This window comes from Ammospiza nelsoni, chromosome 21 (assembly GCF_027579445.1).
Source record: "Ammospiza nelsoni isolate bAmmNel1 chromosome 21, bAmmNel1.pri, whole genome shotgun sequence".
NCBI classification, from domain to species: Eukaryota; Metazoa; Chordata; class Aves; order Passeriformes; family Passerellidae; genus Ammospiza; species Ammospiza nelsoni.
The window spans coordinates 10482049-10491967 of NC_080653.1; the positions used below are offsets into that span (position 1 = coordinate 10482049).

General features: G+C 53.6%; 1 protein-coding gene across 1 annotated transcript; it reads left to right on the plus strand.

Moving 5' to 3' along the window:
- The first annotated feature begins 351 nt into the window (after positions 1-351).
- Positions 352-6406, plus strand: LHX1 (LIM homeobox 1). Its single transcript, XM_059486894.1, has 5 exons — positions 352-1301; positions 2648-2874; positions 3179-3456; positions 4093-4258; positions 4575-6406. Exons 1-5 carry the CDS (start codon positions 1132-1134, stop codon positions 4952-4954), a joined length of 1221 nt encoding a protein of 406 aa, XP_059342877.1. The 5' UTR covers positions 352-1131; the 3' UTR covers positions 4955-6406.
- Positions 6407-9919: the final 3513 nt, after the last annotated feature.

The window sequence follows — 9919 nt, forward strand, 5'->3', positions numbered from 1 at the left end:
CGCCCCGGCGGCTCTATAAAGGGGCGCGGACGCCCCGTCCGGCGGCGGCGCGGCGGGCGCGGGGGGGCGGCGCTGGCGGCGCGGATTGGCCGCGGCGGGCGCTGACGTGGGCGCGCGGTCCATAAGGCTGCGGCGGCGGCGGCGCCGGGACCATGCAGAGCCCCTGCGCGGCCGGACGGCGGGGCCGCCCCTCTGCCCCGCGCCCTCCGCCCGGCCCGCCCGGGCCCTGCGCTCCGCCACCGCCGCGCCATGCCACGCCGGGGACACGGGCGGCCGCCGCGGGTAGCGATGCGCGCGGGTAGGTAGGACAGACAGACGGACTGACGGACGGACGGACTGACGGACGGACAGAGCAGGGCGCGACGGTGCCGCCGAGACGTCGAGGGAGAGAGAGAGAGAGAGAGAGAGAGAGAAGGAGAGCGAGCGGCGGAGCGTGTCCCCGTCCCCGCGTGTCCCCGTCCCCGCGTCAGGACGCGCAGGGCGATGTCGCCGCGGCAGCAGCCACAGCCCGTGTGACCGCCACCGCCTCTCCATGCCCCGGCTCGTTATTTATTATTATTATTATTGTTGTTGTTGTTATATTTTTTCCTCCTTTGATTTCTCATTGGGAAAAGCACTTTGACTCCTGACTGCTCTACCTCAGACCTTAGAAAAACTCATCACGCTCGCTTTTTGGCGGTTTTATTTTTAATTTTTTTTTTCTGAGCGCCGATCTTTATAGCAGTAATTGTTTTATTGTTACTATTATTATTATTACTACTATTATTATTATTATTATTATTATCCGTGTGGTTGGTAGCGGCCGGGATCCTGCGGCTGTGTCGAAGCGCTGGGCAGTGGGGGGTTCTCCTGTGTACCCCTTCTAGGACACTCGAACGAAGATTTTTCTTCTTCCTCCCTTTCTTTTTATCCTTCTTCACTTCTCCAAGGCTTTTAAAAGATACGTACACAAAAACAAGAAAAAAAAAAGAAAGAAAAAAACAAAACAAAAACCAAACCTTCGCCGGTGTTGTCGTCTTTCTAAAAAAAAAAAAAAAAAAAAAAAGAAAAGAAAGAAAAAAGAATTGTTTTTATTTTTTTTTTCCTTGATACCTGGGAAACCGCTGCCCCCCTCAGAACTAACCAAAGACAATGGTTCACTGTGCAGGCTGCAAAAGGCCGATCTTGGACCGGTTTTTGTTGAATGTACTGGACAGGGCTTGGCATGTGAAGTGTGTTCAGTGCTGTGAATGTAAATGCAATTTGACAGAGAAATGCTTTTCGCGAGAAGGCAAGCTTTACTGCAAAAACGACTTCTTTCGGTGAGTACCGGCCTCCGCCTGCCCCCGCCGCTCCTCTCCGTTCGTTTTTCACCTCCATTTTTTTCCCTTTATTTTTGTTGTTTCCCCCGTTGTCAGCGGGACCCACGAGCGCCTCTTCCCTCCCCGAGACACGCGAACATCTCAAACCGCGGCGGCTCCTCCGGTGATCCCGGGGCAGGGACGGGCGGGGGTCGGGCCCGGGGTCGGGCCCGCTGATGTCGCCGCTCTCCCGTTCCCCCGCCGAGCTCGAGTTGCCCAAAGTTCCCTCCGAACTATCGAGCGGCGCTGCGGGCCGGGCCGGGCCCGGTGCGGCGAGGGGGCTGACCCGGCCGTGAGCCCGGCGCTGTTCCCGGTGCGGCGGAGCGGGGCCGGCCCGGCCGTGAGCCCGGCGCTGTTCCCGGTGCGGCGAGCGGGGCTGGCCCGGCCGTGAGCCCGGCGCTGTTCCCGGTGCCACCGGCGGGGAAGGCGCGGTGCGGGCGCTCCGCGGGCCCAGCGCATCCCGGGCACCGGAGCCAGGCCGGCCCGAGGGCAGCGACCCTCCGCCGGTGCATGGATGGATGGAGAGGGAAGCAGCGACGGACGCTCGCTCGCCGCCGCTCTCCTTGCGCATCCCGGCATCCATCCGGGCTCGGAGCGGCCGCCGGTACCGCTGCCCTTCGGGCCCCGCCGCCGCACACCGGCGGTAAGGGCAAGGACCGGCTCAGGGCCGGGGAGGCCGCGGAGCCCCCACCGTACACCGGCAGAACGCGGCTCCCAGCCCGCCGCCGCTTCTCCCTGGGCACGGGGACGGGCACTGCTCTGAGCTCCATCGCTTCATCTCGGGAACGGGCCCGGCACCGCTCCGGTCCCGGTTCCCAGAGCCCTGCGGGGCTGAGCGGGGCACGGGAGGCCTCCGGCCCCGGTGCGGTCCGGCCCCGCCATCCCCGGCTCTCCCCGCCGGCCCTGCCCGCACCGGCGGCTCCTCCGGCCGGAGCGTCGGTACCGACACACGGAACGTGCGGGATTGCCGCGGGCTGTTGGTCACACGGAACGTGCGGGATTCCTGCGGGCTGTTGGTCACACGGAACGTGCGGGATTGCCGCGGGCTGTTGGTCAGAGCGCCCTTCGTGCGGGTGTCGGGGCGCGGGGACACCCGGGCAGCGCGGCCCCGGCGTTCGGCGATTCCGAGCGCTGCCCAGGCCGGGTTTGATTTTTGTTTTGAAAAGCGGCGATGTCGGGGATCCCGAGCGCTCTGCAGGGATGCCGTGTTTGGTTTAATGCCGGTTTCCGTGGCCGAGCGGGGTGTGCGGAGGCCGCGGTCGGGCCCCGTTCCCGGGCGCTGCTGACGCTGCCGCCTCTCCCCGCAGGTGTTTCGGGACCAAGTGCGCGGGCTGTGCCCAGGGCATCTCCCCCAGCGACCTGGTCCGCAGGGCGCGGAGCAAAGTGTTCCACTTGAACTGTTTTACGTGTATGATGTGTAACAAGCAACTCTCCACCGGCGAGGAGCTCTACATCATAGACGAGAACAAGTTTGTCTGCAAAGAAGATTACCTAAATAACAGCAATACTGCCAAAGAAAACAGCCTGCATTCAGGTGAGGAGCGCGGCCGGGGCGATGAGGGCGGGGATGCGCTCAGCACCGGCTGCTCCTTGGGATGAGATGCTCCTCTCCTTCCTCCTTCTTCTCTTCTTTCTTCTGTCTTCTCCTTTCTCTCTTATCCCTTGTCTTCCTCCTCTCTCTTCTCCCTTCACTCTCCTACCCCTTTCTTTTCCTCTCCTTGTCTCCTTTTTTTTAATCTTCTTCTTCCCTTTTTCGTTTCCCTCCTTTCTCCTCTCCCCCGGTCCCTCGCGGTCGGTGTTTCCCCCGGCTGAGCGTGACCCGGGTTTGTTCTCCCCAGCCACCACCGGCAGTGATCCCAGCCTGTCCCCCGACTCTCAAGACCCCTCCCAGGACGACGCCAAGGACTCGGAAAGCGCCAACGTGTCCGACAAGGAGACGGGGAGCAACGAAAACGACGACCAGAACCTGGGGGCCAAGCGGCGGGGACCGCGCACCACCATCAAAGCCAAACAGCTAGAGACTCTGAAAGCCGCCTTCGCGGCCACCCCAAAACCCACGCGGCACATCAGGGAGCAGCTGGCGCAGGAGACCGGCCTCAACATGCGGGTCATCCAGGTACCGCCGCCTCCGGGCCCCGGGCACGGCTCCGGGGGATGCGGGGGCGAGGAGGGGCCGGTGCCCGGCACCCTCCGCACTGCGGGGAGCGGGGGAGCCCCGCCGGCCTCTGAAATCGTTATTACCGAGACTTCCCGGGGCTTCCCGGTCCCGGTCGGCGGGGACGGAGCCGCGGGTTTATTCGCAGAAATCTTAAAGAAGCTGCAAACAGTATCGAAATTAATAACCAGAAATGTGAGGGGTTAATGGGTAAATAAGAATGACAACGCGCTGGAATTATTAAAAGGTTTATAAACCCGCAGCGCTGGAGTAATGGGGGGTTAAAGGACCATTAAAGACGAGGTTAGATTGGAGAGGCTCAGTGTGAGGGTAATTAGCAGTAATCTTGGCAGGGTAATAAGAATTAACTCAATCATTCTTGACCCGCAGTCGGTGGGAAGCGGGGCCGCTGTCACGCGTGGGTTCGGCCGCGCTTGGAGCCGGCTCGGTGCGCACCGGGCACAGACCGGGAAAGGGAAAAGCGCAGCCCGGGATGGGGATGGGAACGGAAGGGAAGGGAGAGCGCGATCCCTCCCGGGCTCCCGGGAGCGGGACCCGCGGCTCCCGTGACCGGCGCCTGTCCCGCCGCCCCGCCAGGTGTGGTTCCAGAACCGGCGCTCCAAGGAGCGGCGGATGAAGCAGCTGAGCGCGCTGGGCGCCCGGCGACACGCGTTCTTCCGCAGCCCGCGCAGGATGCGGCCGCTCGTGGACCGGCTGGAGCCCGGCGAGCTCATCCCCAACGGGCCCTTCTCCTTCTACGGAGGTGGGTACGGCTCCCCCCGCTGCCTCTCCCGTGCCGGGCTCTGCCCGGTTCCGCCGCCCATCGCGGGGCTCCCCGCAGCCGGAGCGGCCGTGGCCGCGCTGCCGGTGGGATCCCGGCGCTCTCCCGCTGCTCCCCGGTGTTTTCGGTGTCCCCGCTCTGTGTCGGTGTCCCGGGGCTCGGCGGGAAGGGGGAGCCCCGGCCAGCCCGGTCACGCGTTCCCCTCGGGTTCGTGGGTGACGCCCCGAACATGCCCGTGCCGTCCCCGCTCGGTACCTGCCCGCCTGTTACCGTCCCTCTGTCTCTCTTTGTCCGCCAGATTATCAGAGCGAGTATTACGGCCCTGGAGGCAATTACGATTTCTTCCCGCAAGGACCGCCCTCGTCCCAAGCGCAGACCCCCGTGGATCTCCCGTTCGTGCCCTCCTCGGGGCCGTCAGGGACCCCGCTGGGGGCCATGGACCACCCCCTGCCCGGACACCACCCCTCGAGTGAGGCTCAGCGCTTCACCGACATCATGTCGCACCCCCCGGGAGACTCGCCCAGCCCCGAACCCAACCTGCCCGGCTCCTTGCACTCCATGTCCGCGGAAGTTTTTGGCCCCAGCCCCCCATTTTCGTCGATATCCGTCAACGGTGGTGCTAACTACGGCAATCACTTGTCCCACCCTCCAGAGATGAACGAAGCGGCTGTGTGGTAGCTTTAAACGAACTGGGTCTAAGTAAGTGATGATCATCTAGTCTGCTTATTGTTATGGTGTACAGAAATGAATTCATATAACATCTCTCCCGCCCTAAGACAATTTTACCTTGGGAACGAACTGAATCCAATCGCTCCAAGGCAAGCTTTGCTCTAGACCAGGACAATCTCCATGTTATGGTTGTATCAAACAAGCAAGGGGACTTTTTTTGTACCATTGACAAAGAAACTGGGGAAGCTGTACAGTAAAAGTGCTGCCATTCCGTAGGATGGCTAAGTTTGATTACCCTGTTGGATGTCATCCTAAGAGCCACAATCCTTAGAAACTTCTTGTTAAAAAAAAAAAAAATTTAAAAATAATTGAATGAAGGAGAGGTCAAAGAAAAGGGGAAAAAAAGCTTGAAGAACTCTCTATAGCGTTCCTGGTTAAGGATGGTTCTGGCATTATGAATCTGTTTGTTCATTTTTGTCTCTCAGAAAGTTCGACAACAAGAAACTCTTTTTAGCTTCAGCCATTTCAGCCTGCTGACGATCAGGTGGGACAACTTTTCCTTTTTCCTTTCTTTTTTTCTTTTCTGTTTTGTTTCGGTTGTTTTGGTTTGGTTTTAGTTGTTTTTTTTTCCAAAAATAGCAAACACTAAATGTTAAGCCCTCAGCACCAACTCTTCTACCTTCACAAAGCTACACGTACAAAACCTCCTCATCATAGCAAAGGTCACCACCCAGACCTCTAACGAAAATGACTTGAAAAAACAAACAAACAAAAAGTATTCTACCTTCGCAGAGAGAGAAAAGCTAAACAAAAAGACTCTATTGAACTAAAAACAGTCAACTGTTTACGTCTAATGTTAAATTCAGGAGCTCAATGTTTTACTAACAAATCCTGTTTTAGAAAAACCTCTTGTTCAAAAGCAAAAGATTTTGAGCAGCCAACCAAAATAGTTCATTTTCTTTTCTGTAGATGTTCTAACAGATTGCAGGGCTTGTGGTTCACTGTGCTAGTTTGTAAAAGGTGTTGTTTACAGAAGGCAAAGAAAAAGAAAACCCACAAAACCCAGACAGTTGCCAAATAAAGTAAATATATAGCACAAATACTGTAAGGTGCTTTGCACCAGCAACCCGAGAAGGTGTTTAAAAGTGTTACAAGGTTAAAAAGAAAAAAAAAAAAAGACAAACAAACATCTTTGCTAATTTTTAGTCCTGTTGAACATTCATGGAATTGTTAATATGACTTATATAGACCCACACAGGTTTTATTTTTGTGTCTTTAAAATAAAAGTCCAAAATATTTAAATTTTATGGTCAAATATGCAGTCAACAGCTGCTACTTTTTTCTTTATATATTAAATTTCTCATATGTCTTTTATTGTTCTAATGAACCTGAGCTTGTGTGACCTCCAGTGCATATTAGACCATTCACTGTATGAAAGAAAACATGTTGGATAAAATTTGTGCGTTTTTAATAAAATTAGAAAATCTGATGTTTAGATAACTCGTGTTTCATTTGATGTTTCAAGCAATTTTTGGAAATTGATTCTCTGGAGTAAAATAGCCCTGAGAAGGGATGATCCACGCTGCTGCTGATCCTGGCAGCTCTTTGGCTCTGGGGGAAGCCTCAGCCCTGGTGTCGATGCACACAGCAGCCAGAGGCAGCTCCAGCCTTTCTTTCCATCTCCAGGCTCAGCTGTTGAAGTCCAAATACCCTGTTCCACAGCATTTTAAATTTTAAAATTCAGAAATAATCAAATTATTCAATATCTTCAGTTATTCGTGCTCTGTGCTAAGATAGAACATTCGAAATGCTGATTTTATGCATAAACAAAAATGTGTTGAAAATGTAAAACGCTTGCAAAGATACGGATTGCAATTGATCCATTTTTAGTTAATTCTTTGAAGGTAATTTTGGGTTTTTTCTCCTAATTGGATGGTTTGGACACAGCATAGCCTCAATGTCCTGGAAGTAATTTGAATCCTTTTCTCTTAGAGCTGAGGCAGAGTCAGCGCATTGGCGGCGTTTGCTCGTTCTGAAGTTCTCTAAAGGCAGTGGGGGAGAATATTTTGCTTTGCCCTCGATGCAGCCTCATTCTCTTGGAGAAAAATGAAACAAAAAAATCCTGCAGCCTTGAGAAATGCCAAATTTCACGTTTTAATTATCAACCGTGAATATTCAGTTCTTCAAAAGCAAAATTCCCGCTGGTTCCGAGAGGACCTGGAGCTGTGCTGGGGACAAAGAGTCAGGCTGGGTTCTGCAGAGCCCTGGTTTGAATGTTCCACCTGCTGGGTTAATAATGGAAAGGGACGAGCTGGGATTGCATCTCCTCCTTCCTCTGCTTGGGCTGCCTTCGCTTGCATTTGATGCAGACACAGAATTTTATGGTAACCCCCAGACTTGCCCGTTCCCAGTGATTCCATTATTTCTCTCTTCGGACTGGGGGTGGGAAAAGAACCAGCTCCAAGTGCTTTTGAGTTGTATAGTTTGTGATTTTCAATGGTGATTTTTGATTTTGTTTTATAGCTAATTTCTATGCCCAGCCGAGGGGCCACCTAGATGAAGCAATAGTTCACTTTAAACACAAAATGTCTTATATAATAACAATATAAAGATAAAAAACTATCTGCAAGGGATCTGTTAGTGTTTCTAAAAAAATAATTCATGCTTTATTAAATACAGGGGAGACTTTTTAAACTCCTGGACTCCGTGTCTAACTCATTTGTTTGTCTTTTTTGCTATTGCCATGTTTTGTTGCTCTGGTTTGCATTTATATAAGCAGAGGAATGGGTGATTTATTTATTCCAAACTTCTACTTATCTGGGAAAGATAAATATTGCTGTTTGTGCTGCTGGGCTGGGCTGCTGCTTTATTGTTGAATCGATGATTTTAAATGAGGACTTCACCAAATAGGTTTGTTTTGTAGGAAATTTTGAGGGGTTCTTCCCTTTCATTCTCTCTCTCTGGGTCCTTGTACAGTTTATTCTGTGTTCATTCAGGCAGTGACAAGGCTCGGTTTAGGTTGTAAAAAGGAGAGTTTGTGTTTTTGTGATGCTCCCATCGCTTCCTCGGGGCTGTGCTGGCTTTGGGGGAGCCCAGGAGCCGTTCCCATGGCCGAGGCCCAGCCCCAGCCCGTGGAGATTGGAATTCTGCTCTCCTCAGAGCGAGCTCGGTGCGTCTGAAGCCCCTAATCCAGCAACAATTGCACAGGCAAACTCCTTTTGAAAGCATTGTCACGTTGGCTTCTTGTAAGTCCTTGTTTACAAGAGCATTTCCATTGACTCCGGCAGCGTTCCCTGGTGGATGGACGGATGGATGGATGGATGGATGGACGGATGGACGGATGGACGGATGGACGGATGGACGGATGGATGGATGGACGGATGGATGGATGGATGGATGGATGGATGGATGGACGGGAGAAGGGCCTGGGGCCACCCCGGGGTCCTGCACTGCCTCTGCCATGCACAGCCCGGCTCTGTGTCCGTGCAGGGCCGCCCCAGGAGCCCTTTGGGCAGTAACTGCTCTCTTTTGGTCTCTCCTGCTGCCTGCGGTGACCTCGGGCCGCGTCCCAGCCGAGGGCAGAGCTGGCACTGCCCCTGCCCTGCCTGGCACGGCCGGGGATGCTGGGCCCAGCCGAAGATCCGTGCACAGCCCCTGCGAGAGCTGCTGCAGCCCCAGAAGGGTTCCAGGCTCTGCTGTGAGTACTGTCCGTGCGGGGCTGCTCTCTGGGAGGGGGCCTGTGCAAGGTGATCAAAGTCTGTAAAATGCTGTGAGTTTCCAAAGCCCTGCTTTGGCCCAAATGTCCCACGCTGCCCCACCAAGGCTCCTCTCTGCCCACTCCCTCCCTCCCCGGGCCCTGTTGGGATCTGTTTGCTGGGGATGGAAGGGGGTTTGGGAAGATCTGTATCCCAGGAGTAAAGATGTATTTAAATGATGATTTGTAGATAAATTATTTGTAATATTTTACTGTCTGTACCCAGGTGCCGAGTGATGGGTACAGGATACAAACTGATAAATAAGTATAATTTAAAAATATCAGTGCCGATTGACATACTTTTGCTATCCTGGGAAGTGGCAGATATTGCAGTGTCCTCTCAAGAATGGTTCCTTTTGCTGTAGTCTGGATTTTTCTCTTGAATAACTGTGTTGTCTTTAAGCTTTGCATGTTCTTACAATATGAAATTAAAGCATTTGCAATCCCCATTTCTGTTCCTACCCCTAACAGATAAATTCACAACTACTAAGTTTAAACAATTGACGCAAATCCTTCTGTGCTGGTGAGCTGGGAACAAGGAATTGTGATGCTAGAGCAGGTTCTGGGAAATCCTTTCTTTGTCTCTGCCATGGCATGGAGTGCTCAGCGTTCCTCATGCCAACAAAACACCCATGAAGTTATAAATGAAATTAGTGTGTCCATTTAAAAATATTTTGATTATAAATCTGGGATTTGTTTATTTGTTGATAGTACTTGTGGTGGTTTAGCTACAGAGCTCATGCTTGGAAAGCAGAGTTTGATGTGAGAGTGGTTCACTCATTAAATGCAGAATTTTAACACAGGAACTGGAGAGGAAATGTGGCCTTGTGGTGAGGTGGCCTCACTCCATGTCCCTGGGGCTGTGGAGCCGTGGCTGTGGGGTGTTCTTGGGGTGTTCTCAGGGTGTCCCTGCAGGGCTGTTCCCTTGGCACAAGGGATCACAGTTGTTATTTCTGTTGTCAAAACGTGGTTTTGTTGTGGGAACATCCCCTGGTGACCCTGCTGGGACACGGCTGTGACTGGGCTCTCTTACAGCTTCTGCTCCAGGATGTCACCAAACCCAGGGACAGCTCTGCCTCGGTGCCACGTGGGCACTGCTCACGGTTTGGGAAATCTCAGAATCCATTTCTGCTGTTTGGTTTTACCCCAAGCTCCCTCCTGAGGGATCTGACCCTGCTCGGGCCGCTGGGATCCCTCGTGGCTGGGAGGAAATCCCTGGC

What these genes read in the sequence shown, in the direction of transcription:
- LHX1 (XM_059486894.1), top strand. Translation starts at nt 1,132, where the DNA reads ATGGTTCACTGTGCAGGCTGCAAAAGGCCGATCTTGGACCGGTTTTTG. An exon ending in TGCAAAAACGACTTCTTTCG is followed by an intron (nt 1,302 to 2,647) that starts GTGAGTACCGGC and finishes CTCTCCCCGCAG; the next exon opens with GTGTTTCGGGACCAAGTGCG. An exon ending in GCCCTTCTCCTTCTACGGAG is followed by an intron (nt 4,259 to 4,574) that starts GTGGGTACGGCT and finishes TTTGTCCGCCAG; the next exon opens with ATTATCAGAGCGAGTATTAC.